The 17,336-nt window shown below is 40.3% G+C and overlaps 3 protein-coding genes across 6 annotated transcripts in view; 2 read left to right on the forward strand and 1 right to left on the reverse strand.

Annotated features, from left to right (window-relative positions):
• The window catches only part of prkcab (protein kinase C, alpha, b), an 82,140-nt gene extending 78,729 nt beyond the window's left edge, over nt 1–3,411 (reverse strand). For both annotated transcript variants that reach the window (XM_063903496.1, XM_063903495.1), the window contains exons 1-2: nt 3,134–3,411; nt 2,853–2,884 (exon numbers count right to left, since the gene is read on the reverse strand). In XM_063903496.1, coding sequence (XP_063759566.1) covers nt 2,853–2,884; nt 3,134–3,300 — 199 coding nt within the window. In that variant the 5' untranslated portion in view covers nt 3,301–3,411. The remainder of the gene's footprint in view (nt 1–2,852; nt 2,885–3,133) is intronic.
• On the forward strand, nt 1,149–2,573 carry LOC134877836 (AT-rich interactive domain-containing protein 1A-like). The gene is made up of 4 exons (XM_063903497.1): nt 1,149–1,283; nt 1,367–1,425; nt 1,502–2,428; nt 2,525–2,573. The coding sequence occupies exons 1-3, from the start codon at nt 1,261–1,263 to the stop codon at nt 2,413–2,415; spliced, it is 996 nt and encodes a 331-aa protein (XP_063759567.1). The 5' UTR covers nt 1,149–1,260; the 3' UTR covers nt 2,416–2,428; nt 2,525–2,573.
• Nucleotides 3,412–4,093: 682 nt separating the features above from the next.
• cep112 (centrosomal protein 112) overlaps nt 4,094–17,336 on the forward strand; it is a 95,627-nt gene continuing 82,384 nt past the window's right edge. For all 3 annotated transcript variants that reach the window (XR_010167622.1, XM_063903491.1, XM_063903492.1), the window contains exons 1-6: nt 4,094–4,160; nt 4,563–4,668; nt 4,915–5,105; nt 5,625–5,788; nt 12,184–12,268; nt 14,290–14,367. Coding sequence is in view for 2 of the 3 variants with exons in the window: in XM_063903491.1 (XP_063759561.1) it covers nt 4,569–4,668; nt 4,915–5,105; nt 5,625–5,788; nt 12,184–12,268; nt 14,290–14,367 (618 nt within the window). In the remaining variant the exon portion in view is untranslated. The remainder of the gene's footprint in view (nt 4,161–4,562; nt 4,669–4,914; nt 5,106–5,624; nt 5,789–12,183; nt 12,269–14,289; nt 14,368–17,336) is intronic.

Below are 17,336 nucleotides of genomic sequence, written 5' to 3' on the forward strand. Positions count from 1 at the left end.
TTATCCGTTGTATACATGCATGAAAACCTGCACAACATACTGTAAGCTTGTGCAGAAAATATCCATATTAAATGTCCCCATGTAAAAGAAATGTGTCTTCATGGATCTGGGACATAGGGTAGACACTGTTTCAGCAGAGTGTTAAATAAAGCCACAGATCTTCTTACTGTAGCATCACTATGTTACGTGACCCTGAAGAATGACAGTAATTAGCATGAGAACTACAGAAATGCCGGTAAATTTGGTGAAAATATGGGCTAGTGTGTACAAGATGGATTCATGATGGGTCTATGGTCCTTGTGTTATGAGTTTATCACCATGCAGTGAGCACCAGGATTGTTTAGTAAAGTACATATTTGTTTTCCTATTCTGCTTCTGCTCATCCACTCATTATCATTTTGAGATGCCTTCGAAATGCACATCAGCTCTAAGAACTGGGCCCTCCTGAAACTGATGATAAAGCCTTTTTCAATATCTGGTAGTTTTTACTCTAAGCTGTAAAACCCTAATCTTGTCAGAAGCAAAGTGTGAAGAATTAGAGCCATACATTTATTTAGGGACTAGCAAATATGCAAATAAGAGGAGAACAATGAGAATGTAGCAAAGCTATCTGACTTCCATTAGGCAACAAGCAAAAAACATATCATTTCCATAAATTACTCATGTTAAATTAGTGCCCTTGCTATGATCTAAACTGAATTTTAAGTGTTTCCCATTTTAACACTTCCCACTGTTTTCATCGTTCTATCTCTCTCACTCCTAGCCCTTTCCCTTACCTTTCTCTGCTTACACAGTATCAGATGTTTAGGGGGAAATGTTACGCTAGCAAACATGTCTGCAACATGATGGTGTTGGTTTCAGGGCACGCTGACTCCCTAGAGAAGCATTAAGTTCAAATCTACTACAAGCCTTTTGGCTGCTACAATGTGTAAAATGCTAAGTCAAAAGTAAGAAAAGGTGTTTAATGAAGAAAAAGTGTTCTTCAATAAAGCAACGGTAGAAAACGTTTCAGTATAACAGAGTTTACAAGGCTGACTTTCACATTGAGACTGTCACACCTGTTCATGATTGGGTGTCTGATTGCCCTGGGACCAGGTGTTGCCAATGGGCCTCGTTAAGTGAACAATGGATATAAAAGAGACACAGAGGGCTCCCTAACCGTATCACAGGTTACTCTCAAGTCCAGTCAGACCCAGTGAGCTGCTTGTTGCAAACCATAGTGTCTGAAGAGTACGGGGTGCTGCTTTTCAGCCTATAGTCATGGCTCTTGGACCACTTTTCAGGTATATTTTTATTTTATGTTTACTTCATTTATTTCAATTACCTTGAACACATTTTAAATTGCATGTTTGTTCTTTACTTGCAGAGTTTCCTGGATTTGTCTTTTGCTGTGTGACTTCACTGAAGGATTACCATTTTTTAAAGGTAATGTGACTTTAACTCAATTACTACATTTGCCTGAAGAAATATCTAATATCATTTTAAATTGTGAATATTACAGGGTATGGATATCGATATTACGATGACCCACGCAACATGGGTAATTATGGAGAAGAGGGAGGGCTGAATGCTGTTCAGAGCAACGGGCAAGCCCCAAGTTACCAACAAACTGGCTCTGGTTCAGCCAAACCTCAACAAAACCTGCAAAACACACAAGGTGCTCCTGCGAGAGAGCTTAATAAGGTAGGCTCAACAGACTGGGGCCAGGAAAACCTTGAAAACCCAATTGAATTTCCTTTAAGCCCCAAATATCCTCAGCTTGATTCTGCAAATTCTCAGCAAAGCCCTGTCCAAACTCAATCAAGACCTTCTACAAATGGTATACCGGCTTATCCAGCTGGTGGGTTTACTCGTGATGCTGGAGAAGCTGCCTATGAGCCTGCACCAACTTTAACATCTGAGGTTGCAACGTTTCCAAGCTTTGAGTCGTGGCAGCCTGATCCAGCTAGTGGTCCTAACTCGGCTAACCAGAACGTAAACTCTGGCTCTATTGAAAGTGGCTCACGAAACATCCCTCATCTTGTGTTTGAAGAAGTCTTTCAATATCCTTCTAAGATTATTGAGACCTCCAATACTGCAGGAGGGTATGCTCAGGCTGAGGGCAAGTGGCCTTCAACAGGATCCGCTCCACCACCAGTAGGGCCCTCATTCCCCAGGAACCCAACAAATGAAGGAGCCCAACCTGTCCAGCGAGATGATGAAAAGCCACCAAAACCAGTTGCTAGCCCTAGGAAAGCTTTGGCTCCCCAGAGACTGAATGAACCGATCCGTCAAAGCTATATCATCCAGTCCAGAAACCGCTACCAGCAAGCCAAGTATAAACACTCCAACACCAGGTACACTCCAGAATTTCCCTCTCCAATCCCTGTAAGCACAAACGGTGTTGCAGCTCAACCAGCTGCCCCAAAGATGTAAAGAACCCATGACGGTATGTTCGGTTAAACTTAGTTCTCCCAAATGCCTGATTAATGTTTGCATTTCAGGAACTCTTTCCAAATATTAACACCTGCTTTCTTGCTTGCAGAATGTGGTGTCCTCCTGAAAAAACTAAATAAAACTCTTTGAAACTTAAACTATTTGCTGTGTGTTTGGGCTTCATTTCCAAGTGTGGCTAGATATACACCCTTCAGTTCTTCTTGAAACCACTTGACACTCTTTCAGATGCCTAAATGAGGCTAAGCCAGCTTGAATAATAAAAGATGACAACTGTTTACCAAGCAACCCTCAACTTTTTTTGCTATGTTTAGGAAAAATTGCAGGGTGTTTGTATGAAAAGACAAATTGTGACCTCCTGCTAGAGCCTCGACTCTGCTGGTAAGGAATGTACCAAAATACACATGCAAGTGATTTACCTTGGCATTGAAATCCTTGTTTCCCAAATCCCCTGCAACAAATAAGTGATATATTAGAGTGGCATTGTTCAGCAACAAATTCGGATAAACTGGTCAGCAATTTCAAACAAATTGTAATCTGTCTACACCGCATTTTATGAAATTTAACTTTTTAAGTTTTCTGGAAACTCAAATCACATTCAGGCTGATGTGACTACTAAACTTGTTCAAGAATCAAAAAGCATTACTTATGGTTGACCATGTCAAGTGACAGGCAATACAGGTGTATTACAAATGCTTACCATATGAAGTCTGTACAATGGCTGCAGAACGTCGGCTGTTTGAAAAACCTCGCAGTAAATTTGTGGTTTTTCACTTCATGCACGTTTTTCTGCCGCAAAGCACCTTTGCGGGCAAATCGGTTCCCAACCCCAGCCGAGTCATTGTAATGTAAAAGATGGTCAGCCATAATACGGGGTCAAGCAAAACAAAAACTACACGACCACAACTTGTTTTCCAGACCGATTTCTGTGGAGTCCTTGTCTCGACACAGCTCTGGTCTCTGCAGGCTGACAGACCGCACGCCTCCCTCTGCCTGCTCTACAGCTGAGCGCTTCTTTTTCATTCAAAGTGACGTCGGTGAAGTCTGCCTTCACGTGCTGTGGGAAAATTCCACTTCAATTACAAAGCGCAATTAACCGGAAGAGTTTATCAAGTTTGTTGCACCTAAAGACATGAGGGTCCAGTAAGTACTTTGTCTACTAGATTGGTCTATTTTGTGATGTACGTTTTTTTTTTTTTTAAAGGATGTATGTTGGATTTATTTTTCAATGAGAATTTAACCTAGTCGTCAATATCATCTTTCCGTTGCTGACCATCCCACCATCTGAAGGTGATGTGCGTCATCTTGTGGACCTAAACTGCATTGCATGATTTATACATGCTCATTTTAGGTATCAGACTCGGAGAAGCATCCATCTAAAAATATTCCTCATCTGTGTAGATTGAATGATGCTGGGGCTTGAGTCTTTTTTGGTTTTGTTTGCACGGGGAAATCAAAATGCTTAATTTGTGTGGCAGTAACAACAGAGTGTAGTCTACATAAATAATTTCCGTTAAACAGACATTTCCAAATATATTTGTGGTTAACTTGAAAAGTAAACAAACAAGCTTCAACAGAAATTGAGACACATGGGGAAAGTGAAAAGAAAAATACGTGTAGTCTCTATGGCAACAAGGAGACGCTGCGTCTCCACGGAAACCGGATGTGGCGTAAAGTGAGGACGCTAAAGTTTTAAACCATTTTGAGCGGCTAAATCAGTGTTCAAAGTAAGTCGTTTTTTACTCCTTACTAAACATTAACATAAACCATGTGCTCTCCTTAGCGCTTTGTGTATCCGTTTCTAGAGTTTGGAAAAAACAACCCCACACAAGCGGTTTACGGCTCTGCTTTAGCTTGGTGGCTAATGCATCACTCCCCCAATAACAAGTTGTGTTAACGTTAGCTAGTCTGTGAACACGAGTGATCAAGTGGTGGTCATGTTATCTTGTGCTTACATTAAGTAACACGATGTTACCATACTCGTCCTATAGCTAGCTATACCTCCACTCTGTTTTGAAACAGCTGCTAACAGTGTAGCTAGCTAACACATGCATCATTAGATAAGTTGGTTAACGTATCGTTAAGTTATTCTTTTAACCCTTGTTTACATTTTTCCACCTCCTCCTCAGGACACCATGAGCAAATATGACGACTCGTGGGAATGGCTGGATACTGAGTTTGACCATTTTCTGCTCGACATGAAGCCATATGTCCTTAAACACCCCAACAAGACAGGTGAGATTACATGTCATCTCTCTTGACAAAGTGTAAAGTAGATTTACTCAAGCACTGCACTTCTAAGTACTTCGTCCACCTCTACTGATAATGCAAACTTAATTGTTGGCTCTGTTTCATACTTTTCTAAGCATATTGATGTCATAATAGAACTCAGAGGAAGAAAGGGTCAATCTAACATATTTATGTACTGACTTCCTGTAGCATCGTTGTCCTCTGTCCCTCTTTCTCTTTCTTGGACTGCAGAGCGGCAGCGATGTGCCACATGGATAAAGAAGCTGTGTGACCCGGCCAGCTGTGGTTCAGGTCTGACCGGTCGTAAGAACCGTAACATGCATGCCCGTTTGCTCCTTCAAATGCTCAAAAGAGGGGTCCTGGATCGGCCTTTCACTTGCAAACCACAGCCTGGCAGCCTCAAGACACTCCCTACCTACATGGTAAGAGTTACTGCATCATTGAACCACAAAATCTGCTGTATTGCCATCAGCTCGGCTGCTTTAGTAAGACACACTCCGTGGTCACATTGCCTGTCTCCCTCATCTTAATGTTTGGGATCAAAGCAAAAATCACAAACTGATTTAATTAGAATCTCATTTCACAGTCATTGTCAGGAATGTTAATGATCACTGCATTACTGTTGCCCCCATTTTAAAATAGACATCTCAAGAAATTATATGTAGTATGTAGGTAATAAGTATGTTGTTTATTTGTCTTCACATTTTATTGTGAAGCACTTTGGGCAGCATGTTTGAAGCAAATGTGCTAAATAAAACATAAAGTTGAGCTTATTCTTCATCTACCAAAATATCAAAAAGCTTGTATTTTCTGAGTTTTAATTTAATGAGCTTGAATCTCATGCAGTTTGCAACTCGTTCAATAAACTTGCAACGGATTGCAAATACTTATTGACTTATTTAACCTCGTCTTCATCTGATGTTTTTTCATTTGCATCCAAGTCGATCTACTTTGATGAACCTCTGCGCGGTCGCTCTGTGGAGCACAGCAGAGCAGAGCTGCCTGAATGGTTGACGGGAGAGCTAGGAGGCCACACTGATGACACTCTGGCTGCCAGTCTGCTGAAGGACAGGACCAGCTCCACCCCCATCACAGCTCATCACAGGTACTATTTCACTAGGGCTGCAGTGGAGAAAAATGACTAATTGCAATTCTTTTGGATTTCAATCTGGGAGTGATTCATCATCTTTGTATCATCATTTTCCCTTCATTGAACAATAAATTAAAAAGAATCATGGTGTGATTTGCAAAGGATCTGCACCAAACATATATGTTTTGTTATATTGTGTAGTGGAAGCTTCGAATAATGAACAAAGCGGTTCTAGACCAAACCGTACTACATATTAATGCAGCAGTTCACAACAAGGACGGTAGTTCTAGTGGAAATATGCACTCAACATCACATATTCATTTCAATATCAACAAAACCGGTTACACAAAGCAGGAAACTTCCTTGCTTTTCAAAATAAAAAGACTTCCTGTCAAACATTTCAAAGTTAAACAGAATTGTTACACTTATATTTAGAGGTAAATCAGGTAACAACATGCTTCAACATTTCTCCTGTAATTACAGCTGTATACTGTATTATTCTTTTTTACTCTCTAATGCTGCTTTATTCCTATTTGTATTTTGAGATGTTTATATATTTTTTAGAATTGTTTATTTCTACTATTTTAATTTCTAATTATGTGCAATGCCTGTTTTGTTTTATGCTGCTGCAACAAAAAAATCCCAGTTTGGGATCCATAAAGTACATCTTTATGTCAGTTAGCAAATAAACAAATGATTTCACTACCTTAAATCATACACGTCACAACATGTTAAGCCTTTAGACTACTATTTGAAGGCCAGGGTATCTCTGCAGCGCCACAATACTAAATTCAGAATTATATTTTAAGACATATTGAGCCTTTAACAAATATTCTGCCTCTTTTGAGATGCATAATTAATAGTATGGCACTGTATACTAACAAGATGTGTGGACCAAAGATGCTTACTTGTCCCCCGTTAACGCATCCCTGAAAACATGAAGACTTATCATCCTTTCAAATACAATTATGTTGCAACAAAAGGGCTTCGTTATGTTCAGGATCATAATAAACTTCATTCAGTTTTAGTGAGTAGTACGAAAAGTCTGCTGCTGGTAGCATACACGCCAGTTGGATGACAGTACAGCATACAGACATGCAGAAGTAACTTTTTATTAGGCGATGTAATCCTTCAATTCATTAGTGAAGATTATGGAACTAGATTGCTGTCTAGAGTCCCCTCTAACAGTGAGAAGCAGGGTGACAGTTGGCTCTAAAGAATGGGTCCATTATATTACCTCATCAGTTATCCGCAATGTTAATTTCCAAATGAAATGTATCAAAATTGCAGTGACAGGTCCTGGCACATTTAAATCGCTCCCATTCCAGTGCGGTTTTTAGTTCCTGCATTAGTGAAGTTTATTTAAAATAGTGTTCCAGCTTGTTACTCAATAACAAAAAAACTTTGGATAGATATAAAAGTTGTTTCATATGACACATATAATATTTATCCTAGCACTCTGGGTCGCTGTTGTTTTAACAGACGGAAATTGAGCGTGGCTTTGAAGTTGAATACACACAGCTTTCGTGACTGATCGCCCATCGTATTTTGCTCAGCAGCACTATCTGAAAAGCCAAAGACGTTGCCAAGATCTTGCATCAGTCTGCTCGAACTGTCCGTTCTGACTTTAAAAAGAATCACATGTCAAAACAGCATGAGAGGATGAGAGCCTCTTGTATTCTCGTTCCATATCTCTTTTATTCTCCTCTTTAAGGTTTCCTAGTTGTTGAACCTGAGGTCAAACCCCAAAGAGAAATGTGGAGAATAGGGATGGTAGCTCATTATCTTGTTCCTCAAATTGTTTCTATTTTTGTATGAGCAGCTTAATGCCTAAAAACAAAATAAATATAAGTATGTTGGGATTTAGAAAACTGCTTTATTTAAAAAACTGCTTGACTAAAAGCTCATGTGCTACTCAGACACACATGCACCATTTCAAATATAAACGCATATGCACACACACACATTTGAACACTTTTCAACACTCTTCTTTAAATCATCCTAGATGGCTGAGGGATATTTCCTCTGTCTGCAGGCAGTTCAGGCGCCTGACAAAGTGATGTCAGTAATGGCTCAAGGTTTTTCATTCTAATTAACAGGGAAAGGCAAACCGGAGCCCAGTGGCTTGAAATGCTCATTAGCATATTCAAAAAGAGAGCAGTGGAAATGTAAAGAGAGCTTAATATCCACCAGGGCACTGTGTAATAAAGAGAACATGCCCTTTGCTGCCAAATGTAATTCACATTTTTATTCTCGGGGGTTATAGAGTATTTGATTCTAGAAACTCATCATTAGAACTTGTGTTTAAATATTAGTCACACTTAAACTCGCATTATCTAGCCTGTGTCCCAGAATATATTTGAATGTTTTCACTTCCTTCCATTTAAAGCTACTACATTCAAAATGGCAGCATGCCTAAAACACTTGCTCCTTGGGTGATGAATAAATATGCATGATTATGCTTTTTTTTGTATTTTCAGACCACTCCAGATTTTTCTTAAATCTCTATCTCTACATGTATGGCAGCCATTCCAGTGGCTGTTGAATTCTGACACAGAGAAATGTTGTCAGAAAGTTTATAAAATACAATAAAAAAAAAAAATCATGTAACTCAAATACATACCTATAAATAGTTAACCCGGAAAAACTGATAATCCTGAAGTGGTCTCTTAGTTTTTTTCCGGAGCTGTATAAGTTTGTACCTCTTTTTACGGCCTGATGTCTAGCAGTGAGATATTTTTGACATTATTGTAGACCTTTTTCTTTTAAACTTTTCATTATGAAACATTTGGTACATCGGTTCCTCCCCTCTGCTTTATAGGGTGACAATAGATCAGTTTTATGGGGAACAGACTGCTGAGTACCATGGTGTCTGATTGGGATAACACCATGAAAGTCGCTCAGATCACAGGCTAACGTCCTGATGAAGAAAATTAGCCGGGCCAAGAGTCCTTTTATGCGTCTCTCTCATTTAGATAAGATTAAATGGAAGGAACTCGTCTGATTCCCTATGATGTGGCAACGTTTGATCTCTGTGACTCTCGCCATTAGTCAGGTGATGGACAAGGCTTATTTTAGCTTGTGCAATGGTCCAATTCAAGTTTCCTGATAACCAGGAAAAGATGGGTGGATTTAAAGAGGTTTTCAGTTCAGGACAGGATGTGTTGTTTGTGCATGTTGTTTAAACATCATCTAACCTTATTAGGCTAAAATGCCCCGAGCAAATTCCACCATGCATTCCAGTATTGTTATGCTATTCCTTATTTAGCCACAAGATAGAGCCACTGCTTTGTCTATGGTGCTTATCAGGCAGAGGAATGCTGTTGTAAAGCTAAAGCAGTCAGCGGGTGTCGAGAAAAGATGATAGGAAACAGCTTTGGTGACACGTACTCTCCATCTTCTGACGCCAAAAGAGACAGATTATGATAACGATGACACTCGATGGGGGGTTGACATTTTTGATTAGCACTTCTGGATTCAGGTACACTGCTAAAGTTTCATTTAGTCTTTATCTATTCTATTACTTCATTGTTAGCATCGACTTTCAGGCTTTCTTTCTTTCCTTGTTTTCCTCTTGTCTCTTCCTTCTGTCATCCATGTGTGTGCTTTTTATCCACATATGAAAACTTTTAACCCCCCTTTCCGCTCACCCGCCTCTTCTTTTATTTAAGTGCGACAATAACATTGTCCTTGCTTTTGCAACAGTCAGCCATTGATTCCGGTAGAACCGCCTCACGTGTCTCGCTCACAGGCCAAACTTTCTCCACTGATCTTGCCTCCAGGTGGTTTTAGGTTTTGGGTGAAGGGAGCGCAGGGGCAGAGATGTTTGTGTCCCAAGGTCAGACTGCCTTCCTGAGGGTGCCCCAGGCTGAGACCCGGGCCCACTGGCTCTGCACCTGGAGGTCAAGCCGGGGTATGGATGTCAGGCTGCTTTAATCATCCGAGCTGCAGCTTCTGAGGCTCTACATGGTGTTCTCATTTTCTTCTGAGTGTGTGTGCGCCTCTGCATGTGTGTGTGTAGCTCTGGCCTGACTTGCCACTGCTTTGATCTCCAGGCCTCAGACTCCAGACACATCTGATTCAATTATCCTCATCCACCTGTTGACTTAGAGGCCCAAGATTGCAAAGCTTGGCCCCCTTATCCAAGTTCCGTGTGTGTGTGTGTGTGTGTGTCAAACCAGTATGTGCACGAAAAACAAAAGCCGAGTCTTCTTTTTGAAAGTTGTTATCATAATTAATGATAAATTACTGATACAGTATTCATTCCTTAACAGTTATTATGGTAAAAGTGTTGTATTGGTCTTTCCCAGTCTAAATAGGTCCCAGTATATTTCATGTTGCAGTGTAACCAGCTGACAGGAAGTAGACATTTACCCAAGTTGTTGCCTATCCTCATTGTAATGTAATTTGTAGCAATCTATACAAAATGTTATGAAGTTAAAATTTGAACACATGACATACTATGTAGAAATGGACATCCAGTTGCCACATGATGACATAAACAGGGAATATTGTTATTTTTGCATTTGAATAAACAGGGCTCTAGACTCTTATCTACCAGTATCGTATTTACCGTAACCCTGTTTAACAAAATCACTTTACGAGTTCACTTACAGTAAATACTTTATGATGTGACAGGGATAATGTTCAGATAAGCAAAGATTGTTTGATCAGGATTTGTCATTGAGATTAGAAAAAATATTTTATGAGAGATCACTGAAATAATACAAATATTGTCACGGAATGATTAGTTCTCCTGAGAGGAACTGCAATTCTTATAGACTAAAATCATAAATACAGTACAATATGATCTTAATTTGAAAGAAGTCCTTTATTAAAATATAAATACTCCTCATTAACATCACTGTCCATACAGATTATTTAACCAGTCAGTAGCAAGTCATTTCAGTCAACAATTGATAATACTTTAAAGAATTAGACATTTTAGGAACATAGCAATAATTCAGCCAGTTTTCCACTCTTAAAGGTCCCATGTTATGATCTTTTTCAACAATATATTATAGGTCTCAGTCGTGTTTCTCAAGTGTTGGGCTCCAAATACCAAACAGATCTTGCATTGTAGCATATCATACAGTAAACCCCTCTGTTTCAGCACAGTTCCAAGAGAGCTGATTCTGTGTCTGTAGCTTTAAATGCAAATGAGCTGCTGCTGACCACGCCCCTCTGCCAGATGTTTGGTTTAAAAAACTCTAGAGGAGATTCTAGTGATAAGGTGGGCGGGTGTTACCTTGGTTGCTTAGTGGCTTATGATTGCACAACCCAGAAAAAAGTTGTGACATCACAAGGTGGACAAAATCAGATTAGCTCATTTTCAGACAGGTTCTTATATAGATGGATCGGGACAAAAAGAGAGAGAAACTTTCCTGAAACTTCCTGAATCTCTTAACACAGATGGGATACGTATTTATGTATAAAAGACTTGAACAATGCACAATAGGTAACCTTTAAGTCAGTGCTGTGAAATATCCACAAGTTAGTATACCTATATAAACTGTGATAACATTTATTTCCCCAACCAACAGTGTCTAGTAGTAATATAACATTGGTGTTGTATGCATATTCCATGGGTTGGAGGATTTGAGGTACAAATTACAAAGGTTGCTCGCACAGATATCCCTCCTGTTCTATATTCAGCAGTCTTTCCAGAAAGCTCACAGCGATGGCGCGCTCCTCCACGATATAACAACCCCTGTGACAAATGAGGTTCAAAATGCTCAATGCCAGATATACTTAAATAGATTACATGGGAGAAATAGAGCGCCCATAGGCTGCACATTGAGAGTGTGAAACAGTGCCCTCTAGAACGCAATTTGATGTCTCTATTAGATGACAGCCATGTTTTTCACCCTATTCATTATTGTCCTACATCGTCCCGTCTCCTTTCACATCTTCATTCAATTAGCATTAACAGGCCATTAGCGCCTCATGCGCCTGTGCTTAATGAGATAGTAGGCTCAGTTGTGTGTGTGTGTGTGTGTGTGTGGGAGAGGGAGAGCCAGCGAGAAGGAGATGTGTTTGTGTGCCAATGAATAAAAGCTGTTTCCCTGTTAATCTTCCTAACACCGTGATGGACACGATGAGAGACAATGATTGAGGTGTATGACTATACAAGATTGGACCAGCCAAACAACGCTGCCCTTTGGGCTGTCTGTGGAAACAAAGTGATGTATAGCAGAGACGTTTATTGTTCGGATGGGATGAAATGCAGACCACAAACCATGCAACCAATGCCAGATGTTGATCTGTGTAAATACCGAGGCAGGCTGCCTACGCAAGCACATTCATATGCAAACATAGGGACCAAAACAGACTCCAGAGACACGCACACACACATACTATGCTGTAGGTTAGCATCTCACAGTTTTTCTTCCTGTTTCTCTATCTTCCAGGAGAAGGCTGTATGACGAAAAGGTCCCACCACAACCTGTGTCCTCCAGTCCACTCAAACAGTCTCCCAGACACGATGCCCGGAGGGTAAGTTCCATGGTTCAGACACACCTCTGGACTTCCCTGCCATTAGATGACACATAGAAATATTACTGCCAACCCGCCGGTGCCAATACAAATAGTAGCTACGATGGTTTGCTTTCTTCTTTAATGTGGACCAATTTGGAAAGTCCTGAACTCGTATCCCCATGAACTTGAGGAAATTCCCTGAAGTCATAAGTTGCTGGTTCACGCAACAGAAAAGGAGCTAATGGTTGTGATCACAATACATTTGGCAGTCAAACTGAATCTTACCTCTGAGTTACACTGAGAGGTGTTTCCCTTAGTTTGCCTAACAATAAGTAGGTTGGACAAAAATAAAATTAAGATGACTCTCATAGAACCGAACACAATTTAACAGCCTTCTACCAATTAAACTACAACCTTCAAAATTATGTAGTAGAAAAACATTATACTCAGATACTGAATAGAAATATTATTGTGTGATTCTTATTTTCTAATGTTTATCTCTATTTACTGACTTTCACTTCTTGCTAAGATTGGGAAAAAGTCCTCATTATGAACATTTGTTGCCCTGTTGTTAGTTTCTCTGTACACCAACAGTATGACCTTCTACTTCTGTTGAACTGACAACATTCTGATACGGCCTCCTTACCTCCCTAAAACTTACTGAATGCTCCTTTCATTATCACCAAGCTTGACCCCCCCTTTTTCCTCTCTGTGTTTAAATATGCTACCCAAACTATATTCTTCGTCTTTCACTCTGCAGACAGTCTGCTCTCTGTATGACTGAATTTCTTGCAAGAAATAAAATACCTAAAAGACAATTGAATGGTTCATTCTTTATTGACAATTGATACATAAATTGCCACAACAATGATTAAATTAAAACTGAATATCACCTTCATGATGGTAGGATTTATTGCAGTGAGGCTGATAGGTTAGACTGCATTAGTTTAAGCAAGGAGCTGGCAAAGAAAAGTGTATTAAGGTTAAAAATGTAGGTAGATAAAACTGAAAACTGTTCTAACCTCTTAGAAAATTGTATCAACACATCGCTTATTATAAGAAACTGATTGAGAAATACGTGTTCATGGCCTTTAATGTGTCATCAAACCATAATGAATGTTCTCTACGTGTCCAAAGTAACAGCCATAAAACCGCTCAATGTCACAACTGCTGCCAAAACCATTGGAGCCCATTTATACCTATAAGTGTTGGATTCCTGGCGCGATACAGAGACTGACACGCTGCTTTGAACAGCCGGTGACCCACATACTCAGCATTCCTAGATATTGATATGAAACATTTACTGTGTTTGTTTGAGGGTGAGGCTCTGGGACCTTAATGCCTTTTTAATCAGAAGGGGCATTTAATCCTTTTCATTCAGCCATTTCTCTGTCAGTGTAGTTCCCCTGAGGTACACCCAAGGTCCACACTCCACCAGATCCTAATCAAATCCAACAACATCTCTCCTTACCCTATCGCTGCCTAAACTTTATAAGATATTTCCCCCCATTTCTACCTCGCTGCCCAACCTTGACTTGAGTAAACTGATCTTGAATCAACAAAAACCCCTGGAAGCATTCAAATTATACTGTATAAAACAAATCCGGGGGCCCGTCGTAACAAAAGGCTGGGGAAAAGTACGGATGACAGGCAGTTTAGCTGCATGTGCCCCTCTTGTGGAATTTACAGCGTGACGGAAATGATGATGTGGAACTGCCAAACATCTGGATTGCTGTATGTGAGAGGGAGGAGAGTGAGGGCGCAAAGGGTGGAGAGATGGAGATAACGAGGGAGTGAAAAGCTGTTAGTGTGGGAGGAGAACACGTGTGGGTGAACTGTATATCTGTACGCTTTTAGAGAACCCTTTTGTTGTTGCCAAGAGAGGAATAGAGTCAAAATTATAACCTCTATCACCCCGTGTTATTCGCTTCCTCGGGCCAAACTGCCAATCAAAGAAATGGTTTTAATTCCCTCCTCTAATTTAAAACACTTAATTTCCATGCTGTTTACGCACTCTCATTTATTTCCCCTCTCCCCAGGTGGATGTGGGGCTGAAGGCAGAAATGTCTCCCGATGACAGCGACCTGGAGGCTCGTCTCAACAGCTGGAACCTGGGGGTGAGTCCAGGGGCATGCCTTCAGCTGCTCGCATACATGCAGCTGTCATTACTCATGCACAGTGACGGTGAATCTGATCGCCTGAGCTCATCAGCACATTTAAATCAATAGACACTGCTCTACGTTGCTTACACACTGTTACACAAAGGCTGTAAACGATTTCAACTATGCCCTTCTGATTGTAGGCCCGGGCGTTATGGAGAAAATCAATGATCACGATATTCCTGATCAAACAGCCCAATATCGATATTCCAAGGCGACTGTAGGGTTGACTATTGGTGATTCCATATTGATTTTTTTGTCAGTCATCTGCAGGGGCTTATCTACAAAAATATAACATGAGGCAGGCACTAACGTCACCCCCGGACAAAATTAGGCCACGCCCACTTTCCTATAAAAATAATGCATTAGAGCGAAGCGGAAAATAATCGTTTCTTCATGTCTTAAAGCTGCTGAGTCATATATTGCATCTCAAACAACAAATAAATCTGGTTTCTTTACTTCCTCTACAGAAAAAGGACAGTAAAAGACACTATTTGATTCAGTAATCACAGTTTCAGTGTCCACACAGAGATCTTCTGCTGTCACAGTGTCCGACCAGACATCCATCCCCTATAAAACAGAGCCTTCTTTGCCGTCTGACGGTCTTTTTGATATGATTTTAATATTTTGGGAGTAGTTATACAGTTTTTGATGAACAGAAATACTGTTTTCTGGCATCACTTGAACATTTTACGGGGAAAATTGGCATTATGATATGAGGGCGCACGGCAAAAGTAAGAAAGTGCAGCGCCCCTGTCACCGGGTTTAGACAAAACCCTGATCTGTATGAGTGGACATTACGGTTAATGACATTTAAAACAGTGGAATTTTCAGAAAATTACATAGGTTTACTTTAATGCACCCTTTAAAAGCCGGGGGAAGACTATATGTAGTCTCATATAAATATATTTATTTAATATCGATATATAGCCCAACCCTTCCTGAAACCACTTCATTTTTAATGTGGTTGTGGGACGTGAGAGTGGGATGAGGGGCAGGAGAAGGGTTGAGTAAACTGAGCATTTGAAGATTTGTGCGCTTCTCTTATCTGATCTGCCAGGAGTGCACCAGTCCAGCGCTTGATAAGCACTCTGCCCTCATATCTTTTATTCCCTTATTTATTCCCTATCTCCTCACCAGCATGACCCAGAGTCTCTCTTGTCCTCTCCCCCACATCACTCACACACAGCGCTGTTTTTCCACAGCCCGGCCCCTCTCCTGCTTTCAAAACTGCTTCTCCCTCTCTCGTCTAAAATCCTTTCTTTCCCTCTGCCTCACATTTCACCTTCGGCCTTTACGTCTACGTTTCCCCGACTCTCTCCATGTTCCTCTCTTTCTCAACACCAGGGTAATCTGAGGTATCTATCAGCAGACGTGTAGCTGTGCACTGCACTCGTCTGTGTTGAGATGCTGATAAGAGGCATTGCATGGCAACGCTCCCTCAAGCCTGCATCTTTCAAATCAACAGATGTTCCTCTACAAACACACGCACACACACTCACACACACACACACACACACACACACACACACTCACACACACACACACACACACACGCACACGCACACACACAAACCCCCCTTTAAGTTTACAGAAGTTTTTATAGATGCACTGCTTCAAAGCACCGAGTTCCGAAGAAAATTTCAGCACAGCCAAGCGTCACTCTATCTGGAACATCTTTAGCTTTTAGATGTTCTGAAGCAGTCCATATCGGTTCGTTCATTTCACCTCGATTGACATAAAGTGTGCGTTCTCAGCATGGTGGCCATACTGGACAGGAGTCAGCAGATTGTATCAGACTCTGATAGGAGTTCCTTTAAGCAAACAAAGTGTGCTGGACCTCCATCTGCTTCTTCCTTCAGTTAGTCAGTGCCTTGTGAGTTGTATCTCTAAAGTTATTTTTTAAGTCAAGTTATTGAACATGTTTTTTTTACAAGGTATAACAATAAATAATACAGTTTTTTTTCCTTCATGTTCAAAAGGGGCAAGAAGAAGCATAATCATTGCTAATCAGAAGTCATACAACGTTCAGTCGTCAGTCGTTTACTTTTTTAAAAATCATCTCTTTGTATAAAAATAAATGATTATTAATAATAATAATAATAATAATAATAATAATAATAATAATAATAATAATAATAATAATAATAATAATAATAATCCTAACAGGTTAATTAAAAATGGTCAAAAACAAAAATAATCCTGAAATCATCGGTCCTGCTCATAACCATTTAAAATTAGTTTAAAAAAATATTTTTCCGGTTTAAATAAAGTTGCACAGTATTCAGCTCATCAAGTTAGGAGTGGTGAAGAACAAAAAAGCATGCCAAGAAAATTGTGTAAAAGCTTGCCCTATTTTTTCATACACAATTCAATGGTAGTCCCTTTTGCGGTCCATTGTCTGGTGTTTAAATGGGCAGTTAAATGCTCAACGCTAGTCAGAAACTAGAAAGCCATCAATCACCCGGTGTTTGTTTGGCTGTGGGGCCAGGCCTTGTGATGTTCCTGGTCTGTGCAGTCCATCCATCCATGTCAGCTTCCAATGACACAGAGCGCTGTGCCAGCTGCACACAGGAGCACGCAGAAGAAGAGTGTGCGCACAGGCAGGCATACGTGTGCACTAAATCCAAGTTTAGTATCACACTGTGCCAGCATTACACCGCAGCATTTAGTCTACATGTCTCTCTTGCCCTGTGGGCCGTGCTCAATCAAATCTGCTGACTGGCTGTCTGTGGGTATAAAAAGAAATCCCATTCTAGTTTTCAGCCTGGGCACAAGTTTAAGAAGATATTGATTGATTCATCACATGGTAAATATGGATTTATTTCCCTGCCAGTGTCAAATTTAAATAGCAGTTCATCAAACACCATGAGCTGCTCCATTGATGCTGCTCTGTGCAGACTATATTCACTCTTGTGCATGTCTCT

The sequence above is a fragment of the Eleginops maclovinus genome, chromosome 16, assembly GCF_036324505.1.
Source record: "Eleginops maclovinus isolate JMC-PN-2008 ecotype Puerto Natales chromosome 16, JC_Emac_rtc_rv5, whole genome shotgun sequence".
Classification (NCBI taxonomy): Eukaryota; Metazoa; Chordata; class Actinopteri; order Perciformes; family Eleginopidae; genus Eleginops; species Eleginops maclovinus.

Bases quoted from the DNA above. Each gene is read 5' to 3' on its own strand.
- LOC134877836 (XM_063903497.1), top strand. From the start codon at position 1,261: ATGGCTCTTGGACCACTTTTCAG. The intron at 1,284-1,366 runs GTATATTTTTAT...CTTTACTTGCAG, and splicing joins GCTCTTGGACCACTTTTCAG to AGTTTCCTGGATTTGTCTTT. The intron at 1,426-1,501 runs GTAATGTGACTT...TGAATATTACAG, and splicing joins AGGATTACCATTTTTTAAAG to GGTATGGATATCGATATTAC.